We start from the raw sequence: 20096 nt of genomic DNA on the forward strand, positions 1-20096 counted from the left end.
CGAGCCCTTTTTTTTTTTGTTTCAGTGCACTGCACCAACACACTTCATATCCATAACTATCTTCATATTGAGCAAGTAATTCATGGTGCATTCACATTCCCCTCAGCTGTTGAGAGGAACAGTGCAGACATGTGCCTGTGCAGTGCTTAGAGCAGCTTTTCAATGGATTACAAAGCTGTCGAGCTGACAGAAGTATGAAAGAGGGTGCAAGAAAAAAAATAGTATTTTGTTCATGTGGACATCACCGTAAGACCCTCTTCATCTCCATGGTAACTGGAAATCTATCAGCTCTAAGTGCTGACTTCTCTATCAGAGGTGGTCAAAGGCTAAAATGCTATATTGTTTGTAAAAAAAAAAAAAAAAAAAAAAATTACAGCTTCTTGTGTCTTATATTATTAAACTGCTTTGGAAAACAAGCAATTTCAAATCATACCCATGATATTAAAATCAAACTGTTTACATGGAAGAAGGCCAAAAACAAAAAACTGTTCCCACCTCATTTCCAGCTCTGTAGTGCAGATTTTATTTTATTTTATTTTATTTCATTACTTTCTGTCTATTACTTAGGTGATACCTACTGCATTGCAGCTGTTCCCACCAAAAACAAGCCTAGTTTGAATAATATTTAGTATTTCCAGGCTGATAAAAAACATCCATCCATGGCATGCATATATGAAAAACACAGAAATACAAATCAGCAGCGCAAACAGCTTGCACTTTGCAGCCGAACATTTTGTACCCAATCAGAAATGAAAGCATCAGATGTTGTTGAAACAAGCAGTTCCTCTGATTGCAGTCACCCACTTCACATTCGCTGGCAGCAACATTTTTACATTCAGAGCACAGACTCCCAGTGACCTCTGAATATGAAGACACAAAGGGTCAACGAGTGCTCGAATGCTCATCTTGTCTGAGCTACACGGCACACTGCGGGTGCTTATCTGCTTTTAGTGTTCGTGTGGTAATATGCCAATCAGCAGGTCTAGAAGATGTGAGAGTCCATGTGTTTGACCGCCTCACACCATCTCAGCTGGTGTCTCTGCATTGTGTTGTCGATCTGCTCAGGACTGGGTAATGGCTTTCTGACATTCACACCATTCAGCTCCCAACATCTTGATCCCTGTCGGCAGGACTTGCCTCTGAGCTGCAGCTGCACAGTCAGAGTTGTATCTCACGTTTCTTCTTTGTCCTTGCAGTGAGTCCCCTCCTCTTTTTTCCTGCAGACTGGGGCTGAATATGACATGGTGAAGTTTGAGGAAGGCTGAATGCGGCTCTGGCGGCCTCTGCTGCAGGGCCCACGTACGGACACACTGCTGTTTTTTTTTTTTTTTTTTTTTTTTTTTTTGACTATGGACAAATACAGGGCAGTGAAGTTATGTGTCTTTTGCGCCATCTGCTGCCTGTAGTGTATACTGTAATGTGGCACTTCACAGGGGAGAGCAGGGCTGAGACAAGACATGGTCCCATTGAAACTGACCTTTATTCTGGTATCCTGGAAAAAATTATAGATAGATACATAGATAATATCTGTAAACCTTTCACCTTTAAACCTTTGAATAGACTATGTGTATAATGAAAAATATCTATAGAATATGTATATACTGATGTAGATTCATAATGTATAATTTAAAATGTAATTTCCATGTGGCAGTCCCTGACGTCCGATACTGGGCAGCAGAGACTGTCAGATTTGGTCCAGTCTTGTGGAATACATAAGATTGGACCAAAAAAAGAGAAGAAAATTCTGTAATCAGTCATTTTCCCAACACCTACGAAAACCCTATAAATGCTCAGTCTTATTATGAGTAAATGCAAACTAATGTATCTCACCTTATGTAACGTGAACATAAACTTGCATAAAAAAACTTAAGAACTCATGCATAAAATTTGTAAAACAGCAAAAATAACAAAGTGCATTTGGCAATCTGGGTGGGGTGGGGTTCACAGGGGTCGGGCTGTCTGCTGCCAACAAGAGGGGAGTTGTGAGTTTCATAAAGTAGAGCCAAAGGAGGTGTTGTGTTATCAGTCCATTTAGCAAGTAAAACAAAATCCTCCACCTCAAGAGGCTCATGGCTTGTTTGTTTAACAGCTTCAACAATTATTCGTTTCAGGTAAACTGACTAAATATCAGTGAACAGATGCAAGGACACAACCTGCTGGCCATATGAGAGAGGCATCTGTTTCTGAGGCAGGTGGCAGTCTGCCTGGTCCTGAAGGGCTGAGCAGGTCGAGGTTAAAATGGTGAATTCAAACTAAAATAGAAGATCAGTTCTGGTGAACAAGGTTTGTATTTTGGGCGAGAACAGTCTACAAGCGACTGTCTGCCAAAGCAAACATCAGAGAATAATGAGTCTCATCTCTGATAACATCGAGAGGTGAAATCTGGAGTTGCTACATAAGAAAATATGGAGAGCAGCTGTACATAAGAAAATGGAGCTGGAGCTGGTCCCAGCATGGTCCCTTCTCAAGAAATTCTCCTGGGTCCCAGCCACCTCTTGTGTGGAACATTTTAACAAAAGTATTTGGCACATTTAGTCCGAGTGAAGTCAAGATGGTAGTGAAAGAGTTTAGATTCTCACTAACTTGGAGCTCGTAGGTGAAACAGTTAACAGCTTGTCCTGTGTGATATCTGTCGTTACACAGACACACTGCAGTTTGAATGCTATCGGGGAGTATTTGAAAAATATATCTCAAACTCTGAAATATTATGTAAGTAAATGCAAATTATATAGCTCTTATATAACTCCAAAAACTGTTTTTTTTTCTTCAAGACAATTTGGTGTATCGTCATCAGTGTTGCTAACAACACTGGTGTTGCTTTGAGGATGAAACCTGGTAATTCTGGTGACCCTGTAACTTTCCCTTTAGCACCACCAACAAATCAAATTGTTAGCATTGCACACAAATATCTCAAAGCGTTTTTGCATTGCCATGACATTTGGCTACAACATTTATGTTGACTGGGAGATGACGCTTGTCCACTTTGGTGACTCATGATGTTCCCTCTAGCGCCACCAGCGGGCCCAGTGGGGCATCTGTGTTAGCAAAAACACGCTTGTTAAATCACAAAGGCCAGAAACCTTTTGCTGGGCTGCCCTCTAGAGGCACTTTGCCACTGACAGCTGCTAAAAGTACCTGCTGCCACATCACTGATTGGGTGTGGCCAGAGGTGCAACATGCCTGAAAGTTTCAACCTCTAGAGGGCAGTGCAGCTGAGGTTTTCTGCTGCTGCTGAGTCACTATTTAAACGGTCCAAAATCCAACCCAAAATATTTGCACTACAGCATGTTACACACTATTTATTGCATAAATAACTTCTCCGCACTTCTGGTTACATGCTAACTGCATTTCATAGATGTGCACTGGCACAATCTAAAAGACTTTACTCCTTCATTTTGGTGCTTCACTCCCACCACAGTATATTGTATATCCCACCTTGCTGTATACATACTGTACATACACATACATATCCATGTGGGACACATCCGAAATAGCCTCAAATAGCCTCAGCTGCTTTCTACCACATGTCAAAAAGCAAGATATCTATCTATCTATCTATCTATCTATCTATCTATCTATCTATCTATCTATCTATCTATCTATCTATCTATATATATATATATATATATATATATATATTTCCTTTACAGTGGATCAGTTTTGATAGAGGGCATATTTCAAGACACTGAGTATATTTGGACAAAAATGTTGTACACAATTACAAGCTTGGTTCATCATTCATTGTGAGTGAGCGGACATTTTTCCTCCCTTCTCTTTTTGAATCACTTTTTTCTCATGAACTTTTGATCGTATGAACTTTTGAACGTATACTGAGACCTTGAATTTTGCTAATCTGAATGATTTGCTCAAAATTTAAGAATTTCCTCGGGTTGTTTGACTGTGCGTTCACTATCCCTGTTTAACCTCCTACATGGATTTCAGCGTATTTCTGTTGGCATGTTGAGAGCATTTTTCCTTAACAGCCTTTTGCCCTCAGTCTCAAAGACCGGAAGTAGCCCGACTTTAATCTGCTTGATGGGTCCAGAGTGTCGGTTTATCCCAGGCAGCAGCCAGCAGGACAGGTTGTGTTATTCCCAAATTTGATGAAGACATAGCCTGGAGGATGCCTTAGCTTCCCCACTGAATTTAAATTTGTTTTACTTGTAGCAGACTAGAGGGTCTGTTAGTGCATGATTTCAGACAGGACAGGTTTTTACTTGCTTCACCTATGAATTCCAGGGTAGTGGGAGTGATGGAGTTTAGTTTCATCTCCCCCCTTCCCTCCCTTCTTTAATCACCAGCAAGCAGAGCCTGTGTATAAAAGCCTCCAGCTCCAGATACTCGTCAGACCAGTTTCCTGGCCGTGTTTGTGTGCAAGCGGTTGTATTTGGTGGTTTCCTCCTCTCAGGTCGGGACACCAACAAGGCACTGGCCTTGGTTGCTGAGAAAGCTGCAGCAGATTGTTATCGTGTGGAAGGGATGTGGTGGCATAAATGTTTGGCTGATGTTAGTCCGTCTCACAGGAGCTCAGCAGGACAGTGGGTGTGTGTGTGATCTCATCACTGCCAGGACTACAAGACGTGCCACAGGTGAGTGCTGCTGTCAAGGTTTTAAATCCTGCACACTTCAGCTTTGTGTCTTGGTGTCAGTTATGATATCCATAGGTATTCTGCTTAGATTCATTGTTTCATGGCATGAACAATGTCAGTCTTGTAAAGATTTTCTCATTGTGAGGCTTCTTCAGACCCAAATGTCAAATACCCACATCTTTTGACTGGTACACATAGTGGCTGTTTCAACCTAATATTTGGAAAGTTTACACATCTTTTAATATGTTATTTTGATAAAAAAAAAAAAAAAAAAAAAAAAAAAAAAAAATAGGTAAAGAACTAAACTCCCTCTAAAAAAAGAGAATTTTTATACATGGAAACTGACAATTATTGGTTTTCTTACCATGGCAACATGAGCTTAATCTGTGACTTTATCCATGAAAAAAAATCTTCTCAGGTACAAATATATAATAATAATATATATAAGGATATAAACACATCATTCAAGAGGCAGTAATATCAGTAATTACAAAATCACCATTACTCATATTACCTGTGGTACCTCCCTTTAAATAAAACCAGAAATGTCTAATTTCATAAAGGGTTTGTGAATGGTTTCTAATCAGGTTATTAATTAGGTTGTAAACAATTTAGAAATCATGAATAAACAGTTATAAACAACTAATATCACAGTTTTCCGTGTTTACACTGATGCAGGCTCACTATTTGGCAAGATCAAGTTTCTGCTGCACTGCAACTATCGTGTTAAATCTCAGATCTACCCAGTTGCTTAGCTTGCTTTACTTGATCATGCCAAATAGTGAGCCTGCACTGATGTCCGGAAACTGTGTCATAACTTGTTTATTAATGATTTATGAAGTTTTTACAACCTAATCCATAACCTGATTGTAAACCAGATGTAGTCTTATTGTAAAGTGGTGCCATCTTTTCAGTGGTTTCAGCACTGACAGAGACTCCCCTCTCGAAAATGTTTCATGTTTCAACATGCACACAGGAAATAATCTGGAAGGCAACCTATTGTCACCTTCCCGCATATTATTCATAGTAAACCTTCCCGAGAAACAGGAAAGCATGTCTTTTAAATTCTGCAGGACTTCTTGCCACTCTCTGAGACAGAAATATCTACATATTGAACTGTTTTAGTCCACAATGAAGGCAGATCACACTCAAGTGAGGTAACTGTAAAATACCCAACCCAAAAATAACCTGCCTGACCACATCAGCCGGGAACTCTCACACAGATAACACACACACACACACACACTGTATGCAGCCTTACATGCCTGCACACCCACACACACACACACACACACACACACACACACACACACACAAGCTTCTGTTGAACTTCCCGATCTGGAATAACATGATGATTTATTTAACTGATCACATTTGCTTCTTAATGGCACCTCCTTCGCCGCGTCACAGGCTGCAACACAGCAGAGAGTAAAAAAAAAAAAAAAAACAGGGTGTGTCTTGGATTAAGTGTGCTGTTGCGTGGGAGGGCGACGCACAGGTAGGCTACGACACCTGGAAAGACACACTCTTTCTTTTTTCCTGAGGGTCCCGGCGCTGGCTGACAGGTACAGCAGGCTTTTTGTTCTTTAATTGTCTCTTCTCTTGCTCTACTAGGAGTTATCAAATTATTATTTTTCCAGATATACCATACTTTCAGATTTCTGCCTCTTTCTCACAGCAAACTTTGGGCTGCTGCCTTGTTGGTATCTGCTCTACAATCTGAGATAATGACATACCCTAGATTATTCCCGATTGCCCAGAAGAAATATTTTACTTTTTTGGTTTCCTTTTGGTCTGTTGAGAGGGAAAAAAGACCATTACGAAATGATTACTTGTTTCTTCCGTCAGACAAGTTGGTGAAATTCCTCCGGCGTTGTGCTGTTCTGCGCAAACATCAAATGTCAGAATATATTTAGTGGATTTATAGCAGCTTGTACTTTTCCAAACGTGGCCCTGGAGGGGCACAGGGGCACAGGGTTACAATATCATCATCATCATCATCATCATCATCATCATCTAAGCAGCTGTGTTGTTCATGGCTACTTGTCCCATAAATCCGTCACTTACTGGATAATCCACCCTGAAACCGGATTCTTGTCATTTCTATGAATATGGAAAGTCTATGCCAAGATTTGTGTGCGAAAACAAGCTGCATCATCTTCACCACAGCGGATTGTTCTGCAGCAATTTTATTATTATTACAAAAAAACAAAAAAAAAACAAACAAACAAACAAAAAAAAACTATAAATAATACGGGTTTTGATTTGGTTTATTTTCACTTCCTAGTGCAGCCAAAAGTAAGGTGCACACACTTTGCCACTGATACTGTAGTATTTATATTGCATTACATTATGTCATTTACTGTAGGCTACCAGACACTTTTATTACATTTTATTACAGTCTACATCATCTAAGCCTTCAATAAAAAAAAATAAGTAGCACCCTTAGATGTGAATGATTTTGAGTTTATTTACATTCATTCTAGAAGCATAGAAGCAGACATGGATCAAAGATAGAGAAATATGTAGGCTATACATGATTGCACGTCATAAAAATATAAAACTACATATCTGCATACACACATTCACCCATACATCCATGCTCATACATTGACAAATGCAACTGCATGCTTACATACAACCATGCATGTATTTTAAAATACCCTAAAGCAGAAATATACAGCACAAATCACAAAAATAAATAACCAAATTAATTAATAAAATAAAATAATAATGATAAATCAATGGTGATGGTGGACCTCAGAAAAATGTAGGAAATGATTGGCTGCATTTTAATCTACAGCAGACTGGCACGGTGACAAAAATGTCTGAGTCTTAAACAAAATCCAGGGTCGTTCACTGCTAGAACTTTTTTTTAGCCTGTTTACCAAGCGCAGTATTTAAAATATGATGCTCCTATTAGGGAAATAAATACCATGAAGCTTCTCTTTAGACCGCCACAGCACAGCAAGGCTAGTACAAGTTCATAACGAACTTCATGAGTTTGCTTTAGTTAGATACAGTACATGATTATTACAAACATGAGACACTTCTGCTGTTTTCCTGTGAGCTGTTCGAAACAAATCAAAGCCATCTGGCAAATCAAACACCTAATACCTGATCACAGCCCAGAATAAACACTTGATGCTCATCAGTACATGCAGACTGTCTGGTGGGAGCCAGGGGTCTCAGGCCGGTTCACTGTTGATCTGGGAATGTTTCCCCTGGGTTATGCTGGGATTTATAGGATCTATTACTGCGCGCTTTGCTTCTGTCCAGAAATGTTCAGGGTCAGAGGTCAGACTGAGATTCGGTCCAGGCAGAATGCTATAAAGTCACTAAATGTCCGCCGTCTGTGATCACTCTGCAGCTGTGAGGCTTCAGCATCAGGACCATGTTCTCCTCCGTTGACCCGTACAAAAACCAGCACTACGCTGACCTGAAGAGCGCCTGCATCAAGAGCAAGACTCTCTTCGAGGACCCAGAGTTCCCGGCCACCAATGCATCGCTGTTTTATAGGAGACCACCGCCTGGGCTTGTGGAGTGGAAGAGACCAGGGGTGAGTGGAGAAAACTCATATTTATATTAATATTTATGTTCATAGGTGGGAAACAACTGCTACATGCTTCTTCAAGACATTCTGTTTAATCTGCAACCTTATGATGGTTAGATACAACAAAATCACAGCTATTATGTTTGAGTTTTACTTGCATATGATTATTAATGTATGAATGCAAATATTGGGCTGTAAATGTGTTTGAGAGCTGATCACAGTGGCTGCATCACAGGGAGACCGTCATGAGCTTGTTGTGAACATGTTTTTGAGTTGGCAGGTGCTCCTTTCTGCTAATTCCTTGCTGTATTGTTTACTGTTAAGTACAATTGTGATCTCTCAGAACAAGACACAGCAAGTATAAGGCTGAGTGGGTGAAAACACTCCGTCTGGGAGGATTTCTTCCTCTTCTACACACTTTTGTATTTAACTTTGTCTGAGAGCGACTGCGTTCCTTACAAACATAGCCTACATTTACATGCATAATTTGGGGGGGAAAAGCTATTTTATCAGAAGGCAATCTAAATAAGGACTTACAGCTTTTAACATCAGCTCGACACAAATTTCACTCTCTACCTTCTCTAATCTACATGATGAAATGGATTGTACAAGCTTATATATATTCATTTTTTCTCTTTTAATTTCAAAATTTCCATCCATGCGCTAATCATCTGGCAGTAATTGGTACTAAATTCGGTCAGACTAGGCTATTGTAATTAGTTTAGATGCTTTTGATTAACCTAAATGTGCTTATTAGATTAAAATTTTTATAGAACTTTTCTGGCACATTATTTTTGTATTAATTTATGGACTAAAGGTGATAAATGGAATTTGGGTTATGATTAAATTCATGAGAAATAGGAACCACCGAGCTTATAAATGCAGAGACATGGAACTGACTGAACTCGAGCATTAATTTGGATGAAACACTTCTTAGGGCATTTTTATTTAAACCCAGAGCTGTCTTTTCAGTTGGCTTATTTTCATTTTCTCATTTTCTCTTACTTCTTGTTTTTAAGTAGACCCAGCAAAACACTGGTTATGTGTCTAATCTTATTTCAAAAATAAAAATGCCAGACAGGGCAAGGTTCATAACCCTCCAGCCCCACTGCAGCCTGCTCTGAGCAGCTGACGTTTAAGTCCTGTGATCTATAAATGATTACTGTCCAGAAGTATTTCCTTTTCGAGTGACTATTTTTTTTTTTGCCAGTATTTCTTGGCAATCACTTGCTAATTTCCTGTATTTTTCCAAAAAGAAATTTTCCACAAATTACCATGGAATTGTGCTTAAAATAAAATCACATCTTCAGTAACAGTCGTTTTGTTTGGTCACCATTTCCTCTCCAGACTCTTGTCTATTAGCCCTCACATCTTACTGTATGAAGCTTCCTGTAGGCGGTTTACAAGGTGTTGGATTTTATTTATTCATTTATTTAAAGACTGAGGTTGACACATGCCAAAAAGAGCTGACGTGAATCCTGTAACAGTACATGTAAGTTATCTTTCATGACACTTTATCCTAATCCCAATGCTCATATGCAAAGTTTTAATTTTAATAAGAAATCATGAACGTAAACTCCAGAACAATCTAACTGCAACAGCTCGTTAGCAGAAGAAGCAGGTAACTATAGTCACCACAGTCGTATATTCAATATATTGAATATTAAATATAAAGGTTCACCTGGTTCGTCAGGTCTAAAAACAGGAGGTTTATCACTGAATGGATGAAGTAAAGTGATCCGGCCTTGGGTTTCTCTCTTTGAATTACACCTGCCGACAGACATTAAATGCCTTTCTGAATTGTGGAAGGCCAATCAAACCTATTCACTAATTTGATGGGATATTATCATGAATCTAACAGAGTGAATGATTGCACGTATAGTTAGATTGCAAAAGTCACGGCTACGCCTTTATTGAGCCACAGAGAATTTGTGAAGCATTCAAGGCAGATACTACACGTGTATTATCTTTCACATCAGGCACTGAAACAGTTATGTTTAATTTATTTTTTGTGGTACATTTACCGGGAAAGCTCAGGTTCTTTTTAATGATTATGTGGGCGGAAAAGTGAAATGAAGGCACCGTTTGATGCCATGAACTTTTCTGTTCCAGGAGATCAGCAATGAGCCGCATCTGTTTGTGGAGGGCATCAGCTCCCATGACCTGAACCAGGGGGTTGTGGGTAATTGCTGGTTTGTGGCTGCATGCTCCTGTCTGGCTTTGAAGCCACACCTCTGGAAGAAGGTGAGCCAAATTCTCTCCTCGAGCCAAATCAGGTCAGGTAAAGTCAAATCAGGTCAGATCAACGCAAAAAAAAAACTCCCAATGATCTTCACTGATAATGAGCGAGCTTTCATCAGATCAGTCAACAATCAGCCATAAAACAAAGTGATGTAGTACAGTTTGCAGCAGAATAAGGAAACAAAACAAAGCACAAGATTCAGAATAGTATGTTGACAGGGCAAACCTACCTTACTAAGCCAGGTGTGAGAGACAAAGTGCAAGTATAGTAGGTTTAAGATTTAGTTCATGACCAAGCTAACACTGAGGGGAACCAAAATAATGTGAGGTATGTGCCAGAGCTTTATCTTTCAGCGTGCTTTCTGACACCTGACTCTCAGGTCAAAAACAGAGCACACCTGAGGGGGTTTCCACTCCAACATGCAAGAATAACTCTCACATTTCTTTTGTAAATGATCTTATCACTTTACACATAGTCCTTTTTCATGGAAGGGGAAAAAAAGTTTTATCACCTCTCCTGGCTGCAGTGATGCACCAGTTTCACTTGCCTGTGGGTTTATTTGAACAAGTCTACAGCGCTGTCTCAGTTGTTTTGCTGAATAGTTTTACTTCCAGTTCAAAACAGGAAGGACATGCAGTGCCATTAATTTATTTAACAGTGAGTTGGCCAGTAATGAAAACCATGTAGACTGAACCAACAAATGATATGCTTATGTGCCTTTGGTTCTCAGTAGTCTTTACTTAAATAGACTCTTGGCGTGTTTGATTATTGCAGCTTTAAAATCAGACATAATGATGTAAAGACCAAGTGCTTTGTGTTTCTTCTCCTCTGAAATGTCTTCCACAGCAAAGTTAATGGTCAACACAAAAATTATTAATTGGTCACACTGTAGCGTCACATTGAGCATCATATTTTTTTTTGCATTGTGTGAATGTGTGTGTGTTTCCAGGTAATTCCTGACTCAGATGAGCAGGAGTGGGACCCCAAGCACCCTGAAAACTACGCTGGAATCTTCCACTTCCAGTTCTGGGTGTTCGGTCAGTGGGTGGACGTGGTGGTTGACGACCGGCTGCCCACAATCAATGGAGAACTCATCTACTGCCACTCGAAATTCAACAACGAATTCTGGAGTGCTCTTCTAGAGAAGGCCTATGCCAAGTGTGTAATCTCTTCACTTTACACACCTTAATCCAGGCTCAGTCACACATCAGCAGCACATCTGATTTCTAATGTAACACCCTCTACCTCTGTTTCCCTCGGCCTCCAGGCTGTCTGGCTGCTATGAGTCTTTGGAAGGGGGCAACACTGGAGACGCCGTGGTGGATTTCAGCGGCGCTGTGTCAGAGGTCATCAACCTGGAGGAAGAAGCCTACTACAAAGACCAGAAGAAGCAAGATCAGCTCTTTGAGGACCTGTTAAAAGTCTACGACCGTGGAGGAATCATCAGCTGCTCCATTAAGGTCTGTTTCCTTTCTGAATGTTCTGCCTCTTCATCTTTCTATAACAGAAACCGGTTAACTCATTACTTTGCTCATTCCATCAGGCATCACCACATGAAATTGAGATGAGGATGGCTAATGGGTTGGTGAAAGGCCATGCATACTCAATAACAGCAGTGAAGAGGGTGCGTTTGGGCCACGGGCTGCTGGCCTACTTCAAGAACGAAACCATTCCTCTGATACGCATGAGGAACCCCTGGGGCAAGACCGAGTGGAAAGGAGCCTGGAGTGACAGGTGAGGAGCACACAGGATCGTATTACAGGTTTCTAAACTGTGGCATTTCTCTTTGCTAAAAGAGTTTACCCTAAACTCTGAGACTTCCAGTTTAGAGAGAGTATTTTGGAGTTTCTGTTCCTGCCTCCCCCTGCCCTGTGAAATATGTTTCCCCTGGGAAATTGAACATTATCACAATAAAATAGAAATGCAAATGGAGCCAGAGTGTCTAAAACTGTTTTCCCTACTCTCAACTTCCAGTAACCAGCACTCACTATCATGACTCACTGTAATCTTTGGTGTGTGTCACTTTTCCATTATGCAGACAAACAATGGTAACAATGGTACAGCAATTAACGTTAGTTAACATTAGTCAATGGCATAATGGTTAATTGACTGTTAGTTAATGATTATTATGGCATTTACTAATGTTAATAATATCTATAATAACCCTTAAATAACATAAATTAATACCTTAGCATGAACAGCATTAGTACCTGATTCTTAGACACATTAGTTAATGGTTAATTAACTGTTATTTAATGTTTATTACTTGTTACTTAATGTTTATTACGGCATTAACTAACTAACTGTTAATTGTTGTACTGTTATTGTAAAGTGTTACCCAAACAATTGTATAAACAATTTGAAACAGTTGGTTATACAACATTAGGAGGGAAATATAAAAACAAAAGGTGCTGCATATGAGGAAGAGTAAAAAAGTACAATAAAAAAAAAAGGGGTTGGCAAATATGGAGCTCTTGGAGGAAATTGAGCTATTGAAGATGCTCAATGGACAAGTCAAGAGACCAATGAGAGAATGGCAAGTGGAGAAAGCCTGGGAACGAGGTTACTTATGAGGGACGACACAGGCGACACAGGCGAAGTCATGTCCTTTATGCATTTTCATTTTGTCTTCCTTACATCAGCTCTGAAGAATGGACAAAAGTTGGAGACACAGAGAGGGGCAACCTTGGCATCACAGTAGAGGACGACGGGGAGTTCTGGTCAGTAGATAAAATGACGCGGTTATAAAATCTCACAGTGGCTTCACATCTTCCTTCAGCGTGTAATACTAAATCCTCTGAATGCGCATGTGTCTATATCCACAGGATGTCCTTCTCAGACTGGTGTAAGAACTTCACAGACACAGATGTGTGCCGTCTCATTAACACCGCTCTGATAAGCATCCACAAGACGTGGCACGAATCGATGCATTTTGGGAGCTGGACCAAACACGCAGAACCTCTGTTCAATCGCTGCGGTGGCTGTGCGAACCATAAACAGACATTCCTGCAGAACCCACAGGTACGGACCGTCCAGCCTCTCCTGCTGTTACATTCATGGCACCGATGCCCATACGCTCTGCTTTTTCATCATGCTCCTTCTCGTCTCCTTCGCAGTATCTGTTTGATGTGACGAAGGAGGTGGACGAGGTGCTGATTTCGCTCCAGCAGAGAGACATGAAGATCCACCGGCAAATCGGCCAGGGAGAAAATCTCACCATCGGCTTCAGCGTCTTCAAGGTACCACATAGAGTGTAGTGATGTAAAGAGGACTTTTTAAGGGAAGAGTTCCCCCAAATACAAAAAAGATACTCTCCCTCTTATCCTTTGTGCAGTCTATCCATCCAAATGGTTTCAGATAGTGTGATTTGGTGAGGTTTCCAGTATACAGTTGGATTGGAGGAATTTGCTGCTGCAGAACTCTGAACTGTAGAATTGAAAAGTTCAAGGTGGATGGACACAGTTCCTCGGCAGGAAATAGGTTCACGTTCACATCCAAGTTTACTAAAAGCCCGTCTCAAAGGGCTTTACATGCTCACAAGTTTCAAACGATGACACTGCCTGACTTCTTATAGTTCCCCAAAAATCCCTTAACCCTGAGGGCTGTGGATTCTGTCGGGTGTCTGTGATGTTGTTTATGAAAAGATTTTTTTGGAAGTGTTTGACGGTTTGACCACCACAAACAAATACCTATCCGGTCCCTTTGTATTGGAGTGAAGAGAGACAGGGAATATTGCAGCAGACTGGAAACTGGTTTGTTGTATTACTGTATTACTAACCCTAACCCGAACATGTAGCATCAGCTACTGTGCGACAGTGGGCTTGCATGACTAATGATTTAACAATTTACCAGCAGACGACTGAAGTATAACAACAGGAAAATATCCTAATGGTCTGTGAAACCTTGCAAGTAGGTAACGTTTATGCTGACTGATGAAGGGTTCAACACAGGAAAGGCTATAAATCTGGTCTGTGGATGCAACTCCAAGTCAACGACAGTTTATTTTTGTGGAGAAACATTGAGATTTAATCACAGTTTTGGCTGCTCCTCTGGTCAAAGAATTTGGCTTTGTTAAACTTTTCAACTCTTTCATTGAACAAACAGCAAACCAGTCGTCGGGTGTTTATTATGACAGGCCGACATTACCTAATAAGTTTATCTTAAAAAAAAAAAAAAAAAAAAGCTGTTTCAACAATATGCTCAATCATAGATGATTACAACAACAAATGCTCATACCTCAGCTAATTGGTTCAAGCTGAATAATATTGCAGAACATTTAGTGAGAAACTGTTTCCTCTCAAGTCTCAGTTGGGTGCACACAGTTCAGCAGCAAATGCAACCATTGTAGTTTTTTCAGCCTCATATTTCTTGCATTATTGTGCATAAACCCCTAGAAAAGGTCTGGAAAATCGAGTTTTTATTATTGTTTTCAGGTATCAGATGGCATGAGTGGGGGTTTCACCATTGGGATATTTCCAGTATTCAAATTCTGATCTGCTGTAAAAGACAAATTACCGCTTATGGGCAAAATTGATGGTGCTTGGGGTTAGAAATTTTTTTTATAATCACTCCCCCTCTGAGCCAAAGGGTACATGACACCAGAACGCAGCCAAAAAGGTTGTTAAAACCCTGAAACTGAAACAGTCTATTTCATATAAGGCCATGTAAAACACAGTCAGCACCTCAGAGACATCACATTACATAGGGTGATTTACTTGTCAGAGGCCTGGCTAGATTTACTCACACACGCACGCACGCACGCACGCACGCACGCACGCACGCACGCACGCACGCACGCACGCACGTACACACAATCTTAAGTCCAGTAGGAACAGAGGAAGGTGGCAGACACTGTAAGTCAATAAATCCTGATATTATGTGAACTATCCGTGAAAGTGCAACTGTGTGCAGAGCATTATTCAAGTCCATAACTCTGTCCTGGATTTACCCAACACCACCTTTCAGCTGACTTGAGAGCAGTTGTGGAAACTTCTGGAGACTCCACACGCTGCTTCTGAATCTCCAGTGTTTTTTTTTTTTTTTTTTAACCTCCTTTTCCTGTGTTGTTAAACATATTAAAAACTGTCTCATTCATGATTAGAAAAAATCACTTGTTCAGCCCACAGCATGCTGCACTAAATCAACAGTTATAAGCCTGACATCCAAAAATGTGTGTCAGTGGACACCTGGTGTGCCAGCAGCTCAGACACGGCCTGGAATGTGGGACCGGTGTGTTTTTGACTCCACAGCTTGATGCCCCAACTCACCTTGTGACCGGCTATTAACAGCTGTTACCATCAAAGTGGTACACTGTCAACCTAACCACAAACCATCGCTGACCGGGGGGGGGGGGGGGACATCATTAAAAAGAAAAGTGTTAGTGTTATAAAGGGGGGCAAGCTGTAGCTGTAATAGGGGGAACTAACTGAAAACAATATGCCGTGAAGAGGCTAATCTAGACTAAAAGACATAAACTTGTACTTGTGTTGATCAAAACTGCATTCAGTCTCAACATGTAGCCAGTCCAGGAGCCCACCAGGAAGTGAAAGACTCTGCCCTGCTCTGCAGCAGTTAACCATAAACAGAATAAAACAAGACTCTGTATAAACACAGTGCACAAGGTCTCACTTGTGCACAGTGCATCTGGATCACATCCAGCTCGGGTTGTTGGCTTTTCTCCCGTGCCTTAACCCTCAGACAAGAAAATAACATGTTATTCACTTTTCTACCACCAGGAGGTGGGAGAATTCACTTGTTTGAAACAACAAACCTCTCTGTATGATACTGTCAATGTCAAGCCTGTACAAATACATTTCAAATACATTTTCAGTAACATTTGTGCATTTTTGATGAAGGGAGGAAAATTCCTCTTGCCTACATTCAAATAAGATTTTTGAGGTTTTTAAATGGAATACAAAGTTGTATCCACCAAGCTGATGGACTTTTTATGACAAAATGAAATATGATGGACTGTAGTAACATAAATAGTCGGTTCAAACTCAACCCACATTGTTATATTTCTTGTCTAATACTACAGAATGTTTTTTTTTTTTCTTGACATTAAGCCACTGGACTCAAAACATTAACAACATTTTTTTGGAGCACATGTAGTCTCAGTTACAGTGGTAAGATTTATTTATTTTCTCCCAAACAGTGTCCATAAATTACAATAATGTCATTTAATATATAAATTCATTCACACATACATTGAACCTAAACTACCTTGTTAGAGTCAAAATTCAGGCTCTAGACCTCAGGATCTCAAAAGTCTTAGCTCTGTTGTTTTGGGGTTTAGGATTATACTGAGGTTTATACTGAGCGCTGTTTTCTTTTAACACCCATGTTTCTTTGAAGGTGGAACTGAACAGGAAATATCGGCTGCACGACATCCTGACCCAGCAGTGTGTGGAGACGTCTACCTACATCAACGCCCGCACGGTGTTTAAGAGGTGCATGCTGCCCATGGGACGCTACATCATCATCCCCACCACCTTCAAGCCTCAGATCCTGGGGGAGTACATGATCCGCGTTTTCACCGACGTGGACTCGGGTTGCAGGTACTAAGACGTCTGTTTAAGTCACTGCTCTGATCATGGCTGTGGACTGACACTCATCTGTGGCTGGGCAATATGGACAAAATCAAATATCACAATATCTTTGACCAAATACCTCAACATTGGTGCTTGCATAAGATATTTACACATTAGTGATTTCTGATAAACAGGTATTAGTAATATGCATATAATGACCAGGCAGGTAGCGATAGATAATAGTGTAAGTTTGAAAATTACATCCCTTTACTGGAATGCAGCATTTAAAACCAAGAAAACACAACAGTTCTGTCATATCATGATATCATGCTATCCTAAATCACAGACAACATCTAGTCCCGTATCATAAAGTTGATTTAATATTGCTTTATTGTCCAGGCCTACATTAACCTCAAGGAAACGCCTTATGCCTGGCTACCAAAGAGTGTAGCTCACAGCTGTACATTCACTGCTGATTGTAGATACTTTAAGAAGCTCGATTAGCTAGTTTATTTTTGGAAAGCAGCCCAGAAAAGCCACAAAAGTGTGTTGGACAATGGAGAGCATGAGGTTACTCGCACCCAGTGTGGTTGTTGTGATGGTCCGTTGTTCACAAGACATCACTTTTAAAGCAGTCTCTCTCTCCTACTGCTTTTCTTGGCCACAGATTTGTTTTCTAAAATCTCTCTGACGTTCTCGTTGGCAGTCCTCAGCTTGATACCTAATCATGCCTGTTTACACACGGGTCAGCCAAGCTAGCAAGTCCAAGTCTGTGCAGCACAGGCATTGCATCGCATCAGTTCCTCTGGCCCCTGGTTTGCTCATATCTGATTTAGATACAGCAGGTTCTCTTTCCCTCATCCTTCTGCGTTACTCAACTCCCACAGGGAGCTGACAGAAGACAAGCCCAGGGCCGGGTGCTGCGCCTCGTTCCTCGGTTATCCCCAAGCTGTGAGTCACGTCTACGTCCATGGAGCTGAGGGTCTGCAGAACCAAGACAGCTCAGGAGGTCAAAGGAGTTTATCACCTTAGATTTTGCGCCAAACTCATTTGCTAAATGCTTTGCCCACCAACATGGTTTGATGCCTGGTTTCATACATGTTTCCATGCAGGAGCAGACCCCTATGTGATCATATCCTGTGAGGGTCACTCTGTACAGTCTACAGTCCAGCGGGACACTCTGGAGCCAGAGTTTAAAACCTCAGGCATTTTCTACAGAAAGAAGCCCAGGAAGCCCATATGTGTGGAGGTAAGATCGAAAGGATAGGAAAAAAAAAATGCTGATTAATTCTTGTGGTCATGCTGCTAACAACAGTGCTGCCATCACAATGACTGCCAGAGCTGCAGAATGGGACGTTACCAACCTGCACTCCCAGCCTGTTTTTTTAAGAGTAACTTTTAAATTACTTTTACGCCAAGAATAAAAAACAAATGCCTTTGGAAGTTAATTAAGTAAATCAACATTAAATCCCAAAGGACAGAAAATTGCCTCAGCAACTGCTCTTTACAGCTGAAACTCTAAAGCATGCTGCGCTCCCGACCCAACCCCAGCCAGTGAAGTCAAAGCAGGAGCCTCGCCTCTCACAGCTGATGGAAAATACCTACTGCGACATCACTGACTGGGTGTGGCTGAAAAGCAACATGCTTGGAAGTTTCAGCCCACAGGGAGCAGCACATCTTCCGCCATATGTTATTTAGAGCTGATTTAATTACTGGAGAAATAAATAAATAAATAAATAAATAAATAAATAAATAAATACACTTTGTAACACTTTGTTGTACCCACCATTAATCATTTGTAAATTAAATTTTAGATAATACTTATTATACAGTAAATTAACATTACATGGATAGATGGACCAGATATTTTATAATACTTTGTTCATGGGCATTAAATGCTTTGTGAGCTGTGTAAACGTTATTTTGATGCCTATTAAAAAGTGGCAACTAATGATTTTAATAATTAGTTAATGAATTTAACCACAAGCAGTGATTTCAGGGTTCAAGTCGACACAGACAGAATATCTTTCATTAAACATATTCTACTTCATAAAGGCCATCCAAATAATGACTTAAGATAGACTACAAAGTATTTATTAACTATTTACCAAGTATTATTAATGTCTGTGGCAACCCTATAATAGCATTCAAATACAATGCATTTTACAAATGGTTTCTGAAAGGTTCACAAATAATTTGATAATCTTTAATATATATATATATATATATATATATATATAGTATATAAAATGTAATATAAAATAGTAGTTTACTATGTAATAAGTAAATATTATTATCATTTCATTATTGTTTACTGCAAAACAACTATTAACTATCAATTTTATGAACTATTCATTTATTAATGATGGTTATTATAAAGTGTTACCAAAAATAAAAGGTAGGAGTTGTTCAAATGATGTTGCTAATAAATGATAGGCAGGTAAGTAAGCCACTCAGCTGATTGAGGTTCAAACGAGGAGCTGTCCCGTCTGATGAGCCCTGAGGCTGTGATGGCAGACAAAAATAAAGAAGTGAGGAAACTAATCACATGGAACTGGAGAAACTCACGTGTTAACTTATTTGTTACTGTGGTCATTTTACACCAGTGGATGGTAAAAACATTTTTTTTATTACACTCCAAACGCCTCCTGTCTGTCCTCAGGTGTGGAACCGTAACGCGGTGAAGGACCAGTTCATGGGCCAGGTGGTGCTGTCCGGGCTGGTGAAGGACACCACCGAACCTCAGAGGCTTCAGCTGAGGAAACAAGGCCGGCAAATGGCCGACGAGATGCCCGGGACCATCAGCCTGAGGATCATCACCTCCAACCAGCTGACTGATATGTGATCAGCGCTAAAGATGTGACTGTTGTGAAGCGAGTTGAAGTTTCTGTTTTTGACCATTTTACGACCATGCCTGTGTCAACATTTATAAAAAAAAAAAAAGAATCCTTACATTATTTGCACCTTGGTGAATCTTTCCCAAAGTTGAGAACTGATCAGAATACTATCAGACAGACTGAATGTCAATTCCTGTTATTGTTTTTTTTTTTTTTATCAGCATTCATCTTTTTTTTAAATTGCCTTTGTTACATTTTCAATCATATTTGTGTAACTTATAAAAACATTGTATCGTGACATTGTGCAGAATACCTGTGAAGATCATTCCTGTTTTTTCAGACTTC

At 40.2% G+C, this 20096-nt stretch overlaps 1 protein-coding gene across 2 annotated transcripts; it reads left to right on the forward strand.

Annotated features, from left to right (window-relative positions):
* The first annotated feature begins 4400 nt into the window (after window positions 1-4400).
* Window positions 4401-19961, forward strand: LOC115371388 (calpain-5-like). Of its 2 annotated transcripts, none has more exons than XM_030068732.1 (13): window positions 4401-4589; window positions 7960-8148; window positions 10255-10386; window positions 11334-11542; window positions 11652-11844; window positions 11928-12118; window positions 13027-13104; window positions 13210-13405; window positions 13501-13623; window positions 16739-16941; window positions 17802-17923; window positions 18027-18163; window positions 19577-19961. In XM_030068732.1, exons 2-13 carry the CDS (start codon window positions 7984-7986, stop codon window positions 19757-19759), a joined length of 1932 nt encoding a protein of 643 aa, XP_029924592.1. In that variant the 5' UTR covers window positions 4401-4589; window positions 7960-7983; the 3' UTR covers window positions 19760-19961. The 2 variants fall into 2 exon arrangements, with proteins under 2 accessions (XP_029924592.1, XP_029924593.1); XM_030068733.1 differs by lacking the exon at window positions 4401-4589 and adding an exon at window positions 6056-6154.
* The last annotated feature ends 135 nt before the right edge of the window (window positions 19962-20096 follow it).

Source organism: Myripristis murdjan, chromosome 14 (assembly GCF_902150065.1).
Source record: "Myripristis murdjan chromosome 14, fMyrMur1.1, whole genome shotgun sequence".
Taxonomy (NCBI): Eukaryota; Metazoa; Chordata; class Actinopteri; order Holocentriformes; family Holocentridae; genus Myripristis; species Myripristis murdjan.